The sequence below is a fragment of the Salmo salar genome, chromosome 09 (genome assembly GCF_965601325.2).
Source record: "Salmo salar chromosome 09, fSalSal1, whole genome shotgun sequence".
Lineage (NCBI taxonomy): Eukaryota > Metazoa > Chordata > Actinopteri > Salmoniformes > Salmonidae > Salmo > Salmo salar.
The window spans coordinates 49403546-49420933 of NC_138299.1; the positions used below are offsets into that span (position 1 = coordinate 49403546).

Below are 17388 nucleotides of genomic sequence, written 5' to 3' on the forward strand. Positions count from 1 at the left end.
GTTAGAGGGGGGAAGGCAGGTAGTCTAGTGGTTAGAGGGGGGAAGGCAGGTAGTCTAGTGGTTAGAGGGGGGGAGGCAGGTAGCCTAGTGGTTAGAGGGGGGGAGGCAGGTAGTCTAGTGGTTAGAGGGGGGGAGGCAGGTAGCCTAGTGGTTAGAGGGGGGGAAGGCAGGTAGTCTAGTGGTTAGAGGGGGGAAGGCAGGTAGTCTAGTGGTTAGAGGGGGGGAAGGCAGGTAGTCTAGTGGTTAGAGGGGGGGAGGCAGGTAGCCTAGTGGTTAGAGGGGGGGAGGCAGGTAGTCTAGTGGTTAGAGGGGGGAAGGCAGGTAGTCTAGTGGTTAGAGGGGGAAGGCAGGTAGTCTAGTGGTTAGAGGGGGGGAGGCAGGTAGCCTAGTGGTTAGAGGGGGAAGGCAGGTAGTCTACCTGCCTCCCCCCCTCTAACCACTAGACTACCTGCCTCCCCCCTCTAACCACTAGGCTACCTGCCTCCCCCCTCTAACCACTAGACTACCTGCCTTCCCCCCCTCTAACCACTAGACTACCTGCCTTCCCCCTCTAACCACTAGACTACCTGCCTCCCCCCTCTAACCACTAGACTACCTGCCTTCCAGGTAGTCTAGTGGTTAGAGGGGGGAGGCAGGTAGTCTAGTGGTTAGAGGGGGGGAAGGCAGGTAGTCTAGTGGTTAGAGGGGGGAAGGCAGGTAGTCTAGTGGTTAGAGGGGGGGAGGCAGGTAGTCTAGTGGTTAGAGGGGGGGAGGCAGGTAGTCTAGTGGTTAGAGGGGGGAAGGCAGGTAGTCTAGTGGTTAGAGGGGGAAGGCAGGTAGTCTAGTGGTTAGAGGGGGGAGGCAGGTAGCCTAGTGGTTAGAGGGGGGGAGGCAGGTAGTCTAGTGGTTAGAGGGGGGGAGGCAGGTAGTCTAGTGGTTAGAGGGAGGAAGGCAGGTAGTCTAGTGGTTAGAGGGGGGGAAGGCAGGTAGTCTAGTGGTTAGAGGGGGAAGGCAGGTAGTCTAGTGGTTAGAGGGGGGAAGGCAGGTAGTCTAGTGGTTAGAGGGGGGGAGGCAGGTAGCCTAGTGGTTAGAGGGGGGGAGGAAGGTAGTCTAGTGGTTAGAGGGGGGGAAGGCAGGTAGTCTAGTGGTTAGAGGGGGGGGGGGGGTCAGGTAGCCTAGTGGTTAGAGGGGGGGAAGGCAGGTAGTCTAGTGGTTAGAGGGGGGAAGGCAGGTAGTCTAGTGGTTAGAGGGGGGGAGGCAGGTAGCCTAGTGGTTAGAGGGGGGGGAGGCAGGTAGTCTAGTGGTTAGAGGGGGGGAGGCAGGTAGCCTAGTGGTTAGAGGGGGGGAAGGCAGGTAGTCTAGTGGTTAGAGGGGGGGAAGGCAGGTAGTCTAGTGGTTAGAGGGGGGGAAGGCAGGTAGTCTAGTGGTTAGAGGGGGGGAGGCAGGTAGCCTAGTGGTTAGAGGGGGAAGGCAGGTAGTCTAGTGGTTAGAGGGGGGGGGGGGGGGGGGGGGTCTAGTGGTTAGAGGGGGGAAGGCAGGTAGTCTAGTGGTTAGAGGGGGAAGGCAGGTAGTCTAGTGGTTAGAGGGGGGGAGGCAGGTAGTCTAGTGGTTAGAGGGGGGAGGCAGGTAGTCTAGTGGTTAGAGGGGGGGGAAGGCAGGTAGTCTAGTGGTTTAGAGGGGGGGGAGGCAGGTAGTCTAGTGGTTAGAGGGGGGAAGGCAGGTAGTCTAGTGGTTAGAGGGGGAAGGCAGGTAGTCTAGTGGTTAGAGGGGGGGAGGCAGGTAGTCTAGTGGTTAGAGGGGGGAGGCAGGTAGTCTAGTGGTTAGAGGGGGGAAGGCAGGTAGTCTAGTGGTTAGAGGGGGGGAAGGCAGGTAGTCTAGTGGTTAGAGGGGGGGAGGCAGGTAGTCTAGTGGTTAGAGGGGGGGAGGCAGGTAGCCTAGTGGTTAGAGGGGGGGAGGCAGGTAGCCTAGTGGTTAGAGGGGGGGAGGCAGGTAGCCTAGTGGTTAGAGGGGGGGAGGCAGGTAGCCTAGTGGTTAGAGGGGGGGAGGCAGGTAGTCTAGTGGTTAGAGGGGGAAGGCAGGTAGTCTAGTGGTTAGAGGGGGGGAGGCAGGTAGTCTAGTGGTTAGAGGGGGGAAGGCAGGTAGTCTAGTGGTTAGAGGGGGGGAGGCAGGTAGTCTAGTGGTTAGAGGGGGGGAGGCAGGTAGCCTAGTGGTTAGAGGGGGGGAGGCAGGTAGTCTAGTGGTTAGAGGGGGGGAGGCAGGTAGTCTAGTGGTTAGAGGGGGGGAAGGCAGGTAGTCTAGTGGTTAGAGGGGGGGAGGCAGGTAGTCTAGTGGTTAGAGGGGGGGAGGCAGGTAGCCTAGTGGTTAGAGGGGGGGAGGCAGGTAGCCTAGTGGTTAGAGGGGGGGGAGGCAGGTAGCCTAGTGGTTAGAGGGGGGGAGGCAGGTAGCCTAGTGGTTAGAGGGGGGGAGGCAGGTAGTCTAGTGGTTAGAGGGGGAAGGCAGGTAGTCTAGTGGTTAGAGGGGGGGAGGCAGGTAGCCTAGTGGTTAGAGGGGGGGGGCAGGTAGCCTAGTGGTTAGAGGGGGGGAGGCAGGTAGCCTAGTGGTTAGAGGGGGGGAGGCAGGTAGTCTAGTGGTTAGAGGGGGGAAGGCAGGTAGTCTAGTGGTTAGAGGGGGGGAGGCAGGTAGTCTAGTGGTTAGAGGGGGGAAGGCAGGTAGTCTAGTGGTTAGAGGGGGGAAGGCAGGTAGGTCTAGTGGTTAGAGGGGGGGAAGGCAGGTAGTCTAGTGGTTAGAGGGGGGGAGGCAGGTAGCCTAGTGGTTAGAGGGGGGGAGGCAGGTAGTCTAGTGGTTAGAGGGGGGAAGGCAGGTAGTCTAGTGGTTAGAGGGGGGGAGGCAGGTAGTCTAGTGGTTAGAGGGGGGAAGGCAGGTAGTCTAGTGGTTAGAGGGGGGAGGCAGGTAGTCTAGTGGTTAGAGGGGGGAAGGCAGGTAGTCTAGTGGTTAGAGGGGGGGAAGGCAGGTAGTCTAGTGGTTAGAGGGGGGAAGGCAGGTAGTCTAGTGGTTAGAGGGGGGGAGGCAGGTAGTCTAGTGGTTAGAGGGGGGAAGGCAGGTAGTCTAGTGGTTAGAGGGGGGGAAGGCAGGTAGTCTAGTGGTTAGAGGGGGGGAGGCAGGTAGCCTAGTGGTTAGAGGGGGGAAGGCAGGTAGTCTAGTGGTTAGAGGGGGGGAGGCAGGTAGTCTAGTGGTTAGAGGGGGGGAGGCAGGTAGTCTAGTGGTTAGAGGGGGGGAAGGCAGGTAGTCTAGTGGTTAGAGGGGGGGAAGGCAGGTAGTCTAGTGGTTAGAGGGGGGGAGGCAGGTAGTCTAGTGGTTAGAGGGGGGGAAGGCAGGTAGTCTAGTGGTTAGAGGGGGGGGAGGCAGGTAGTCTAGTGGTTAGAGGGGGGGAAGGCAGGTAGTCTAGTGGTTAGAGGGGGGGGGAGGTCAGGTAGCCTAGTGGTTAGAGGGGGGGAGGCAGGTAGTCTAGTGGTTAGAGGGGGGGAGGCAGGTAGTCTAGTGGTTAGAGGGGGGAGGCAGGTAGTCTAGTGGTTAGAGGGGGGGAAGGCAGGTAGTCTAGTGGTTAGAGGGGGGAAGGCAGGTAGTCTAGTGGTTAGAGGGGGGAGGCAAGGTAGTCTAGTGGTTAGAGGGGGGGAGGCAGGTAGTCTAGTGGTTAGAGGGGGGGAGGCAGGTAGTCTAGTGGTTAGAGGGGGGAGGCAGGTAGTCTAGTGGTTAGAGGGGGGAAGGCAGGTAGTCTAGTGGTTAGAGGGGGGAGGCAGGTAGTCTAGTGGTTAGAGGGGGGGAGGCAGGTAGTCTAGTGGTTAGAGGGGGGGAGGCAGGTAGTCTAGTGGTTAGAGGGGGGGAAGGCAGGTAGTCTAGTGGTTAGAGGGGGGGAGGCAGGTAGTCTAGTGGTTAGAGGGGGGAGGCAGGTAGTCTAGTGGTTAGAGGGGGGGAAGGCAGGTAGTCTAGTGGTTAGAGGGGGGAAGGCAGGTAGTCTAGTGGTTAGAGGGGGGGAAGGCAGGTAGTCTAGTGGTTAGAGGGGGGAGGCAGGTAGCTAGTGGTTAGAGGGGGGAGGCAGGTAGTCTAGTGGTTAGAGGGGGGAAGGCAGGTAGTCTAGTGGTTAGAGGGGGGAGGCAGGTAGTCCTAGTGGTTAGAGGGGGGGTTCAGGTAGTCTAGTGGTTAAAGGGGGAAGGCAGGTAGCCTAGTGGTTAGAGGGGGGGGAGGCAGGTAGTCTAGTGGTTAGAGGGGGGGAGGCAGGTAGTCTAGTGGTTAGAGGGGGAAGGCAGGTAGTCTAGTGGTTAGAGGGGGGGAGGCAGGTAGTCTAGTGGTTAGAGGGGGGAAGGCAGGTAGTCTAGTGGTTAGAGGGGGGGAAGGCAGGTAGTCTAGTGGTTAGAGGGGGGGAAGGCAGGTAGTCTAGTGGTTAGAGGGGGGGAGGCAGGTAGTCTAGTGGTTAGAGGGGGGGAAGGCAGGTAGTCTAGTGGTTAGAGGGGGGGAAGGCAGGTAGTCTAGTGGTTAGAGGGGGGGAAGGCAGGTAGTCTAGTGGTTAGAGGGGGGGAGGCAGGTAGCCTAGTGGTTAGAGGGGGGAAGGCAGGTAGTCTAGTGGTTAGAGGGGGGGAGGCAGGTAGTCTAGTGGTTAGAGGGGGGGAAGGCAGGTAGTCTAGTGGTTAGAGGGGGGGGGCAGGTAGCCTAGTGGTTAGAGGGGGAGGCAGGTAGTCTAGTGGTTAGAGGGGGGGAAGGCAGGTAGTCTAGTGGTTAGAGGGGGGAGGCAGGTAGTCTAGTGGTTAGAGGGGGGGAGGCAGGTAGTCTAGTGGTTAGAGGGGGGAGGCAGGTAGTCTAGTGGTTAGAGGGGGGGAGGCAGGTAGTCTAGTGGTTAGAGGGGGAAGGCAGGTAGTCTAGTGGTTAGAGGGGGGAAGGCAGGTAGTCTAGTGGTTAGAGGGGGGGAGGCAGGTAGTCTAGTGGTTAGAGGGGGGAGGCAGGTAGTCTAGTGGTTAGAGGGGGGAAGGCAGGTAGTCTAGTGGTTAGAGGGGGGAAGGCAGGTAGCCTAGTGGTTAGAGGGGGGGGGGGGGTCAGGTAGCCTAGTGGTTAGAGGGGGGAAGGCAGGTAGTCTAGTGGTTAGAGGGGGGGAGGCAGGTAGTCTAGTGGTTAGAGGGGGGAAGGCAGGTAGTCTAGTGGTTAGAGGGGGGGAAGGCAGGTAGTCTAGTGGTTAGAGGGGGAAGGCAGGTAGTCTAGTGGTTAGAGGGGGAAGGCAGGTAGTCTAGTGGTTAGAGGGGGGAGGCAGGTAGTCTAGTGGTTAGAGGGGGGGAAGGCAGGTAGTCTAGTGGTTAGAGGGGGGGGAGGCAGGTAGTCTAGTGGTTAGAGGGGGGGAAGGCAGGTAGTCTAGTGGTTAGAGGGGGGAAGGCAGGTAGTCTAGTGGTTAGAGGGGGGGAGGCAGGTAGTCTAGTGGTTAGAGGGGGGAAGGCAGGTAGCCTAGTGGTTAGAGGGGGGGAAGGCAGGTAGCCTAGTGGTTAGAGGGGGGGAAGGCAGGTAGTCTAGTGGTTAGAGGGGGGGAGGCAGGTAGTCTAGTGGTTAGAGGGGGGAAGGCAGGTAGTCTAGTGGTTAGAGGGGGAAGGCAGGTAGCCTAGTGGTTAGAGGGGGGGAAGGCAGGTAGCCTAGTGGTTAGAGGGGGGGAAGGCAGGTAGCCTAGTGGTTAGAGGGGGGAGGCAGGTAGTCTAGTGGTTAGAGGGGGGAAGGCAGGTAGCCTAGTGGTTAGAGGGGGGGGAGGCAGGTAGTCTAGTGGTTAGAGGGGGGGAAGGCAGGTAGTCTAGTGGTTAGAGGGGGGGAGGCAGGTAGCCTAGTGGTTAGAGGGGGGGAGGCAGGTAGTCTAGTGGTTAGAGGGGGGAGGCAGGTAGTCTAGTGGTTAGAGGGGGGAGGCAGGTAGTCTAGTGGTTAGAGGGGGGAAGGCAGGTAGTCTAGTGGTTAGATGGGGGAAGGCAGGTAGCCTAGTGGTTAGAGGGGGGGAGGCAGGTAGCCTAGTGGTTAGAGGGGGGGAGGCAGGTAGCCTAGTGGTTAGAGGGGGGGAGGCAGGTAGCCTAGTGGTTAGAGGGGGGAGGCAGGTAGTCTAGTGGTTAGAGGGGGAAGGCAGGTAGTCTAGTGGTTAGAGGGGGGGAGGCAGGTAGCCTAGTGGTTAGAGGGGGGAGGCAGGTAGTCTAGTGGTTAGAGGGGGAAGGCAGGTAGTCTAGTGGTTAGAGGGGGGAGGCAGGTAGTCTAGTGGTTAGAGGGGGGGAAGGCAGGTAGTCTAGTGGTTAGAGGGGGGGAGGCAGGTAGTCTAGTGGTTAGAGGGGGGAGGCAGGTAGTCTAGTGGTTAGAGGGGGGAAGGCAGGTAGTCTAGTGGTTAGAGGGGGGAAGGCAGGTAGCCTAGTGGTTAGAGGGGGGGAGGCAGGTAGTCTAGTGGTTAGAGGGGGGGAAGGCAGGTAGCCTAGTGGTTAGAGGGGGGAGGCAGGTAGTCTAGTGGTTAGAGGGGGAAGGCAGGTAGTCTAGTGGTTAGAGGGGGGGAAGGCAGGTAGCCTAGTGGTTAGAGGGGGGGGAGGCAGGTAGTCTAGTGGTTAGAGGGGGAAGGCAGGTAGTCTAGTGGTTAGAGGGGGGGAAGGCAGGTAGCCTAGTGGTTAGAGGGGGGGAAGGCAGGTAGTCTAGTGGTTAGAGGGGGGGAGGCAGGTAGTCTAGTGGTTAGAGGGGGGGAAGGCAGGTAGCCTAGTGGTTAGAGGGGGGGAAGGCAGGTTAGCCTAGTGGTTAGAGGGGGGAAGGCAGGTAGTCTAGTGGTTAGAGGGGGGAGGCAGGTAGTCTAGTGGTTAGAGGGGGGAAGGCAGGTAGTCTAGTGGTTAGAGGGGGGAAGGCAGGTAGTCTAGTGGTTAGAGGGGGGAAGGCAGGTAGTCTAGTGGTTAGAGGGGGGGAAGGCAGGTAGCCTAGTGGTTAGAGGGGGGAAGGCAGGTAGTCTAGTGGTTAGAGGGGGAAGGCAGGTAGTCTAGTGGTTAGAGGGGGGAAGGCAGGTAGCCTAGTGGTTAGAGGGGGGGGAGGCAGGTAGTCTAGTGGTTAGAGGGGGGAGGCAGGTAGTCTAGTGGTTAGAGGGGGGGAGGCAGGTAGTCTAGTGGTTAGAGGGGGGGAGGCAGGTAGTCTAGTGGTTAGAGGGGGGAAGGCAGGTAGCCTAGTGGTTAGAGGGGGGGAAGGCAGGTAGCCTAGTGGTTAGAGGGGGGGAAGGCAGGTAGCCTAGTGGTTAGAGGGGGGGAGGCAGGTAGTCTAGTGGTTAGAGGGGGGGAAGGCAGGTAGCCTAGTGGTTAGAGGGGGGAAGGCAGGTAGCCTAGTGGTTAGAGGGGGGAAGGCAGGTAGTCTAGTGGTTAGAGGGGGAAGGCAGGTAGTCTAGTGGTTAGAGGGGGGGAGGCAGGTAGTCTAGTGGTTAGAGGGGGGAGGCAGGTAGTCTAGTGGTTAGAGGGGGGGAGGCAGGTAGTCTAGTGGTTAGAGGGGGGGAGGCAGGTAGTCTAGTGGTTAGAGGGGGAAGGCAGGTAGTCTAGTGGTTAGAGGGGGGAAGGCAGGTAGCCTAGTGGTTAGAGGGGGGGAGGCAGGTAGTCTAGTGGTTAGAGGGGGGAGGCAGGTAGTCTAGTGGTTAGAGGGGGGAGGCAGGTAGTCTAGTGGTTAGAGGGGGGGAGGCAGGTAGTCTAGTGGTTAGAGGGGGGGAGGCAGGTAGTCTAGTGGTTAGAGGGGGGGAGGCAGGTAGTCTAGTGGTTAGAGGGGGGAAGGCAGGTAGTCTAGTGGTTAGAGGGGGGGAGGCAGGTAGTCTAGTGGTTAGAGGGGGGAGGCAGGTAGTCTAGTGGTTAGAGGGGGGAAGGCAGGTAGTCTAGTGGTTAGAGGGGGGAGGCAGGTAGTCTAGTGGTTAGAGGGGGGAAGGCAGGTAGCCTAGTGGTTAGAGGGGGGGAAGGCAGGTAGCCTAGTGGTTAGAGGGGGGGAGGCAGGTAGCCTAGTGGTTAGAGGGGGGAAGGCAGGTAGTCTAGTGGTTAGAGGGGGGGGGTCAGGTAGTCTAGTGGTTAGAGGGGGGGAGTTAGGTAGTCTAGTGGTTAGAGGGGGGGAGGCAGGTAGCTAGTGGTTAGAGGGGGGGAGGCAGGTAGCCTAGTGGTTAGAGGGGGGGAAGGCAGGTAGCCTAGTGGTTAGAGGGGGGAAGGCAGGTAGTCTAGTGGTTAGAGGGGGGAGGCAGGTAGTCTAGTGGTTAGAGGGGGAAGGCAGGTAGTCTAGTGGTTAGAGGGGGGGAGGCAGGTAGTCTAGTGGTTAGAGGGGGGGAAGGCAGGTAGCCTAGTGGTTAGAGGGGGGAGGCAGGTAGCCTAGTGGTTAGAGGGGGGAGGCAGGTAGTCTAGTGGTTAGAGGGGGGAGGCAGGTAGTCTAGTGGTTAGAGGGGGGAGGCAGGTAGTCTAGTGGTTAGAGGGGGGGAAGGCAGGTAGTCTAGTGGTTAGAGGGGGGAAGGCAGGTAGCCTAGTGGTTAGAGGGGGGAAGGCAGGTAGCCTAGTGGTTAGAGGGGGGGAAGGCAGGTAGCCTAGTGGTTAGAGGGGGGGAGGCAGGTAGTCTAGTGGTTAGAGGGGGGAGGCAGGTAGCCTAGTGGTTAGAGGGGGGGAGTCAGGTAGTCTAGTGGTTAGAGGGGGGAAGGCAGGTAGTCTAGTGGTTAGAGGGGGGAAGGCAGGTAGCCTAGTGGTTAGAGGGGGGGAAGGCAGGTAGCCTAGTGGTTAGAGGGGGGAGGCAGGTAGTCTAGTGGTTAGAGGGGGGAAGGCAGGTAGTCTAGTGGTTAGAGGGGGGGAAGGCAGGTAGCCTAGTGGTTAGAGGGGGGGGAGGCAGGTAGTCTAGTGGTTAGAGGGGGGAAGGCAGGTAGTCTAGTGGTTAGAGGGGGGGAGGCAGGTAGTCTAGTGGTTAGAGGGGGGGAGGCAGGTAGTCTAGTGGTTAGAGGGGGGAAGGCAGGTAGTCTAGTGGTTAGAGGGGGGAAGGCAGGTAGTCTAGTGGTTAGAGGGGGGAGGCAGGTTAGAGGGGGGGAGGCAGGTAGTCTAGTGGTTAGAGGGGGGAAGGCAGGTAGTCTAGTGGTTAGAGGGGGGGAGGCAGGTAGCCTAGTGGTTAGAGGGGGGGAAGGCAGGTAGCCTAGTGGTTAGAGGGGGGGAGGCAGGTAGTCTAGTGGTTAGAGGGGGGAAGGCAGGTAGTCTAGTGGTTAGAGGGGGGAGGCAGGTTAGAGGGGGGGGAGGCAGGTAGTCTAGTGGTTAGAGGGGGGAAGGCAGGTAGCCTAGTGGTTAGAGGGGGGAGGCAGGTAGTCTAGTGGTTAGAGGGGGGGAAGGCAGGTAGTCTAGTGGTTAGAGGGGGGAAGGCAGGTAGCCTAGTGGTTAGAGGGGGGAGGCAGGTAGTCTAGTGGTTAGAGGGGGGGAAGGCAGGTAGTCTAGTGGTTAGAGGGGGGGAAGGCAGGTAGTCTAGTGGTTAGAGGGGGGAAGGCAGGTAGTCTAGTGGTTAGAGGGGGGGAGGCAGGTAGCCTAGTGGTTAGAGGGGGGAGGCAGGTTAGAGGGGGGGAGGCAGGTAGCCTAGTGGTTAGAGGGGGGAGGCAGGTAGTCTAGTGGTTAGAGGGGGGAAGGCAGGTAGTCTAGTGGTTAGAGGGGGAAGGCAGGTAGTCTAGTGGTTAGTGGGGGGAAGGCAGGTAGCCTAGTGGTTAGAGGGGGGGAGGCAGGTAGTCTAGTGGTTAGAGGGGGAAGGCAGGTAGTCTAGTGGTTAGAGGGGGGGAGGCAGGTAGCCTAGTGGTTAGAGGGGGGAGGCAGGTAGCCTAGTGGTTAGAGGGGGGAGGCAGGTAGTCTAGTGGTTAGAGGGGGAAGGCAGGTAGTCTAGTGGTTAGAGGGGGGAAGGCAGGTAGCCTAGTGGTTAGAGGGGGGGAGGCAGGTAGTCTAGTGGTTAGAGGGGGGGAGGCAGGTAGTCTAGTGGTTAGAGGGGGAAGGCAGGTAGTCTAGTGGTTAGAGGGGGGGAGGCAGGTAGTCTAGTGGTTAGAGGGGGAAGGCAGGTAGTCTAGTGGTTAGAGGGGGGAAGGCAGGTAGTCTAGTGGTTAGAGGGGGTGAGGCAGGTAGCCTAGTGGTTAGAGGGGGAAGGCAGGTAGTCTAGTGGTTAGAGGGGGGAAGGCAGGTAGCCTAGTGGTTAGAGGGGGAAGGCAGGTAGTCTAGTGGTTAGAGGGGGGGAGGCAGGTAGTCTAGTGGTTAGAGGGGGGGAAGGCAGGTAGTCTAGTGGTTAGAGGGGGGAAGGCAGGTAGTCTAGTGGTTAGAGGGGGGGAAGGCAGGTAGTCTAGTGGTTAGAGGGGGGAAGGCAGGTAGTCTAGTGGTTAGAGGGGGGGAGGCAGGTAGCCTAGTGGTTAGAGGGGGGAGGCAGGTTAGAGGGGGGGAGGCAGGTAGCCTAGTGGTTAGAGGGGGAAGGCAGGTAGCCTAGTGGTTAGAGGGGGGAGGCAGGTAGTCTAGTGGTTAGAGGGGGGGAGGCAGGTAGTCTAGTGGTTAGAGGGGGGAAGGCAGGTAGTCTAGTGGTTAGAGGGGGGAGGCAGGTAGTCTAGTGGTTAGAGGGGGGAAGGCAGGTAGTCTAGTGGTTAGAGGGGGGAAGGCAGGTAGTCTAGTGGTTAGAGGGGGGAGGCAGGTAGCCTAGTGGTTAGAGGGGGGAAGGCAGGTAGTCTAGTGGTTAGAGGGGGGGAAGGCAGGTAGTCTAGTGGTTAGAGGGGGGAAGGCAGGTAGTCTAGTGGTTAGAGGGGGGGAGGCAGGTAGCCTAGTGGTTAGAGGGGGGAGGCAGGTTAGAGGGGGGGAGGCAGGTAGCCTAGTGGTTAGAGGGGGAAGGCAGGTAGTCTAGTGGTTAGAGGGGGGAGGCAGGTAGTCTAGTGGTTAGAGGGGGGGAGGCAGGTTAGAGGGGGGGAGGCAGGTAGCCTAGTGGTTAGAGGGGGGGAGGCAGGTAGTCTAGTGGTTAGAGGGGGGGAGGCAGGTAGTCTAGTGGTTAGAGGGGGGGAGGCAGGTAGTGTAGTGGTTAGAGGGGGGGAGGCAGGTAGTCTAGTGGTTAGAGGGGGGGAAGGCAGGTAGTCTAGTGGTTAGAGGGGGGGAGGCAGGTAGTCTAGTGGTTAGAGGGGGGGAGGCAGGTAGCCTAGTGGTTAGAGGGGGGGAAGGCAGGTAGCCTAGTGGTTAGAGGGGGGGAGGCAGGTAGCCTAGTGGTTAGAGGGGGGAAGGCAGGTAGCCTAGTGGTTAGAGGGGGGGAGGCAGGTAGCCTAGTGGTTAGAGGGGGGGAAGGCAGGTAGCCTAGTGGTTAGAGGGGGGGAAGGCAGGTAGCCTAGTGGTTAGAGGGGGGGAAGCAGGTAGCCTAGTGGTTAGAGGGGGGGAAGCAGGTAGCCTAGTGGTTAGAGGGGTGGGAAGGCAGGTATTCTAGTGGTTAGAGGGGGGAAGACAGGTAGCCTAGTGGTTAGAGGCAGGTAGCCTAGTGGTTAGAGGCAGGTAGCCTAGTGGTTAGAGGGGGGGAAGCAGGTAGCCTAGTGGTTAGAGGGGGGGGAAGGCAGGTAGTCTAGTGGTTAGAGGGGGGTTAGACAGGTAGCCTAGTGGTTAGAGGCAGGTAGCCTAGTGGTTAGAGGCAGGTAGCCTAGTGGTTAGAGGGGGGAAGACAGGTAGCCTAGTGGTTAGAGGCAGGTAGCCTAGTGGTTAGAGGCAGGTAGTCTAGTGGTTAGAGGTGGTACCCTGGGGTTAGAGGCAGGTAGCCTAGTGGTTAGAGGGGGGGAGACAGGTAGCCTAGTGGTTAGAGGGGGGAAGACAAGTAGCCTAGCGGTTAGAGTCGGGTAGCCTAGCGGTTAGAGTCGGGTAGCCTAGCGGTTAGAGTCGGGTAGCCTAGCGGTTAGAGTCGGGTAGCCTAGCGGTTAGAGGCGGGTAGCCTAGCGGTTAGAGGCGGGTAGCCTAGCGGTTAGAGGGGGGGAGGCGGGTAGCCTAGCGGTTAGAGGGGGGGAGGCGGGTAGCCTAGCGGTTAGAGGGGGGGAGGCGGGTAGCCTAGCGGTTAGAGGCGGGTAGCCTAGTAGCCTAGTGGTTAGAGGGGGGGAGGCAGGTAGCCTAGTGGTTAGAGGGGGGGAGGCAGGTAGCCTAGTGGTTAGAGGGTTGGGCTAGTAACCGAAAGGTTGCTGGATCGAATCCCCGAGTTTACAAGGTACAAAATCTGTCGTTCTCTTCTTGAACAAGGCAGTTAACCTACTGTTCCCCGGTAGGCCGTCATTGTAAATAAGAATTTGTTCTTAACTGACTTGCCTCATTAAATAAAGGTTAAATTCTAAATATAAAAGATCTACTGTGTTGACATTTTGGAGATATGATATTGTTGATATTTTTTCATTCCTGGTGCCAATCTAGTCAATCTTTTACTTCCTGACACAAGCGCTGATTTGTTCTCATCTCCCTCCTTCCCACCTCCCTCCCCTACAGATGGTGAAGACAGCATAGGCCAGTTGTTCAGAGTACAGGACCCATGTCTGAGGGCCCGTGTGGCTATACAGGCCCTGGAGCGCTGGCCCCTCGGGCCCTCTCTGGAGCTGCTGGAGTTCTGCCTCAACAACCCCCACGTGGAGGTCTCTCTCAAGGGGGAGCTGGAGCTCAGGAAGACGGAGTTGAACATCTATCAACGGGTAACCAGAGCCATTTAATCAAAGTTATTATGTACTTTATGATCGTGTTATTTGAAGCCCGGGAGAGAAATGTTAATTGGAGCCCGGGGGGAAAAATGTTAATTGGAGCCCGGGGGGAGAAATGTTCATTGGAGCCCGGGGGGAGAAATGTTAATTGGAGCCCGGGGGGAGAAATGTTCATTGGAGCCCGGGGGGAGAAATGTTAATTGGAGCCCGGTAGATATAATACTTTTATCAATGGGTAATCCTCATGTAGTTATTACAGGCTCTGTAAACATGTTGGTAAAAGTGCCAAGATTGTGGGTTTAATTCCCACATGGATCACATGCATGTCAAATGGTAAGACGGAGTCATCAATCAGTTACTAGGGACTTTATAGATATGCTAATGTTATTTGAAGCCAATCGATGATTGCAAAAGCAGCCACACAAATAATGTAGCACTTATTTCTGACTTTATTAGTGAGACAAAGCAAAGTCTTTGTCATACTTGTGACCTATTATTATTCGGAATGCTACTCTTCAATTTGCACATTATGTTCTGCCCCCCCCACACCCCCACAACCATCCGCTCCAACTAAAATTGGCCCGCGGCCGAGTCTTGTTGTCTAACCCCTGGTGTTTTAAAACTAGCTACCGTCAAGTAACAGCTCTCTCATGTCTCGTCGTTTGAGCAGCCCAACTGGACCTCTTGTCATGGGGCAGTACAGGAAGCGAGGGACAGACGGAGACAATCAGCTACGGATACTAACAGAGGAAGTTAGTGTAGTTAGTGGGGGGTTAAGCAATTGAGTCTGGGTCGGGCTCGCGCAAAAAAATAATGTCATGCCATTGGAGGACTCCTAGATATATAATGTAACATTGGTCGCGTGTTGCGTTTTGTCTGTTAGCTCAGGGCTTCAGGACACTGGGTGTGAATCCTTAGCCCAGGGCTGAAGGTTAACCTGAGGGTTAACATTATGCTTGTGGGATTATGGGATAAACTAGCTCAGGGTCAGTTTTAAGGTTGATGATACACTAGATATTTTTCGAGGCAATGTTGCCGAGGAATATTGATGGTAACGGCGTGGCGGAATGAGACACTGGAGCAACATAGACATTAATTATAGAATGTATATATGAACTTTAAAACTCAACTTCTCTAAAAAAAAATTATCTGTACTGGAATGAATCAGTTAACAGATAAGCAACACAGAGGTGTTCTGCCCTGGACATCTACTTAACCTAATGCCAGTCAAGGCAATGGCAATGCAGGCATACGGATAAGTAGATGTCACTTTTTACCTCGCAGTGTGTAAGATAGGAGGTGTAGGTGGTGTTCATCCAGCTAGCCAGCTAGTTTAACTGCGCCTACTACATTCGATCTGAGGGTTTTAAAGGGATACTTCGAGATTTTGGCAACAAACTTCAAACTGCACACAGAGACCATAAAAATGGAGTCCACGAGTTCATCTGACTCTGGGGGAAGTAGATAAATGGGCTTTATTGCCAAAATCTGGAAGTATCCCTTTAAAAACAAAGTTTGATTACTTTCCCTACAAGTTGGACAATAATTTTGTCTACTGCTCTACTTTCCAAATCTAAAGCCAGAACACTTCCTCCACTACCAAAACAATACTTTAAAAGAGCTAAAGCAAGTCCCACAATTTTTACGTGAAATTACCATCTACTTATTATAGTTATTATTTACAACGCTACTCATCTTACACAGTTTAAGATATAAAAAAAAAAAATTTAACCGTAATTTGAACTAAAGTGTGCAGACTGGTCTGGATTAAGTTGCGTACATACTACTTTTTGAAACCATTTTATACCTTTTTTTAAACTATTCAACTTATTCAACCTCATCCGCTTTTATTTGGATTTCTTCAACGTTCTAGGTTCCATTGTGACACCATGACATGCAACAAATGCACCTTTTGACACAAATCGCCTACTTACATTTTCTTCCCGACAACTTGAGACAAAACACTTGAGTATGACACGTTGGGTCTACTTCTCTGCTTTTCAAATCTGAAATATATTCTACCAATTATAGAGGTGCAGCTCCTACCTCCTACCTTCTTTTTTGTTAATAAACAACTGACATTTTGACCACTTACCCAATAAGCTAGATGACAAGTGAAAAGGGTATGAAATCTTCCTCTACTTCTCTACTATTCAAATCTGTAATCGAAACAGAAATAACTTTTACCAGTCAAGAGGTAGACCTGTTTTAGTAACCGCATCAACTATTTTGCATCTTGGGAAAAAAAATGTAAAAACTCCTGTTTTGATCACTTTCACAAAAACTTAAGAGAGTTTGAAATCTTTGTCTACTTCTCTGCTATTTAAATCTGAAATCAGAACACTTCTTCCACTTCCCCAAAAATACTTTTAAAGAGCTGAAGCAAGGCACACAATTTTACTTCATGTAAAAGTACCATCTACAGTGAACTCCAAAAGTATTGGGACAGTGACACTTTTTTTTTTTTTTTTGGTTGTTGTTGTTTTGGCTTTGAACTCCAGCACTTTGGATTTAAAACTTTACAATGAGGTTAAAGTACAGATTGTCATCAGCGCACACATATATACCATGCCGGCAGGAGTTTGACTCCGGCCCACACCCTTCTGGCACAAACTTCTCTGCCATCTTTCCTGTCTTTCTCTCACGGTGTCTATCCGCAATAAAGAACAAAATATGACTGCTTCCACTCCTTAAAAAAAAAACTGTTTAAAACATTAACAAAACTTCTATCCTAGATGTTGAACCTGCAGCCTTCGTTGCCGTGGGCCACCTGGCAGGAGCTGAGGACAGAGTCCAGGAGAGACCCTGAGTCTATGTTTTCTAGGATGTTGGAAGCTAGGGTGAGTCTCAGCAGTGTGTTTATAAATAGCCTGACACCTTTTATAATGCTGATGTTCTAGACCTTGAGTCTATGCTGTCTAGGAGGCTGGAGGCCAAGGTAAGTCCCACCACTGTGTTTATATATAGTCAATTTTTTAGATTTTATCCAGGTTAACTTTAGCACCAACTTTTTAATGGATGTTTTTAGTATTTACAAAAACACAGAGCACCACATTTTTAGGGTTTTGGATAAAGGATTAAACGGATCAAAAGATGCTTCCTCTGCTGTCCATTTGATGTGTCCTCTCATCATCTCTCCGCCAGGAGTTTTCCCTGTGTGCCCAGTGGATGGCGCTGTACTCTGTCTCAGACCACCTCAGATTACAGCTGCAGACTGAACACCTGCTACACCTGCTGGAGAAAGGACAGACTGACAACGCTTTCCAGGTGGGCTTTCATCTGCATCGCTATTGTCAAAACTGTCTTTCTTCATTTCTTCTACTTTCTCTCCTCCATATGTGACTGACCGGCTCGATTCGGTCTTATGTTACAAAATTTGAAATTGTGTTTTTTCCATTGGATTAAAGTAGAGACTCAGAGCTAGAAAATGGTATATCAGACACTACAGTTGAGGAACAATGGAAATGTAATTCTGCTTTGAAAGTTGATGCACTTGTAACCTCACTTTTGAGAAAATGGCCTTTGAATATTTTTGGTACCCCTACTGGAGAGCTCTTCTTTGTCTACACCCATTCAGCATCGTTCACACTCTCTTAAACTTTCGCCCCACCCATCTCTTTAAGGGTTGATCCGAGCGTTCTGTCCTAACAACAGCAGTCAAGCACCCAAGCTAACTGGCTAACGTTGACTAGCTTGCTAGCTACTTCCAGACACAAATGAGAGAACAGCTCACTGAACATCACTCGCCCTAGCAGAGCTGGTTTGGCTGTTAGGTTATCCAGAGTGTTGGTGACTAACTGTGCTGCTGGCAACAATTTGTTTTTTTTTGCCAACGTTTACTGACACCGGCCATATTCAGCGGGTGTTGAGCGTTCTTAAATTCGTCATGGAATTCTGCGCTCTGGCACACTCAGACGAGAGTGCTCTGAAATCGGAGTAGATAGCCAGAGCGAATTTACCAGCTACGTCTATCGACAGTTGTCGAAGTGACGTGAACATTCTATTGAAATGGTTACTTGCATAGTGGAGTCTTTTGTTTAGACATTTAGCTAGCTAGCTAGCTAAACAATGAACCATAATCCCAACTCATGACATTAATACCCTGCATGAATCTACAGGTAGCTAACCAACAAGGTTCAATGTTAGCTAGCTAGCTAACATTAACCTATAACTAGCAATGCAAATGGCTCTGAGATTTGTAAGTCGCTCTGGATAAGAGCGTCTGCTAAATGATGTAAATGGAAATATGAATAATATTACTACACAGATCATACAGGTATCGTTAGCTAGCGAACTAGCTAACAGTACACTTTAACTTGAAATGAAAACGTCTTTCTGACAAAATGTAGCTAGCTAGACTATCTTACCTGTTTACATGGATAGACGCTTCTCCCTCTCACGGATGCCATCGCTCATCCGTATACTTAAATGTACCTATTCTCGTTCACCCCTTTTAGATTTGTGTGTATTAGGTAGTTGTTGAAGAATTGTTAGATTACTTGTTCGATATTACTGCACTGTCGGAACAAGAAGCACAAGCATTTCGCTACTCTCGCATTAACATCTGCTAACCATGCATATGTGACCAATAAGGTTTGTTTTGATTTGACGGTTGCCCTTAGTTTGAAGATATAATCCAGAGATGGGTGTTTTCTCCATCTCCTTAGCTATCATACTCTAATTCCACTGATTTCAAAACTTGATCGTCCAGAAAGTGGAGAGTAACTCTTATG

General features: G+C 53.8%; 1 protein-coding gene across 1 annotated transcript in view; it reads left to right on the plus strand.

The window, feature by feature from the left end:
• zfyve26 (zinc finger, FYVE domain containing 26) overlaps positions 1 to 17388 on the plus strand; it is a 183896-nt gene that overhangs the window by 128572 nt on the left and 37936 nt on the right. The window contains exons 23-25 of the mRNA XM_082955500.1: positions 12450 to 12649; positions 15391 to 15495; positions 15800 to 15922. Of these exons, the coding sequence (XP_082811626.1) occupies positions 12450 to 12649; positions 15391 to 15495; positions 15800 to 15922 (428 nt within the window). The remainder of the gene's footprint in view (positions 1 to 12449; positions 12650 to 15390; positions 15496 to 15799; positions 15923 to 17388) is intronic.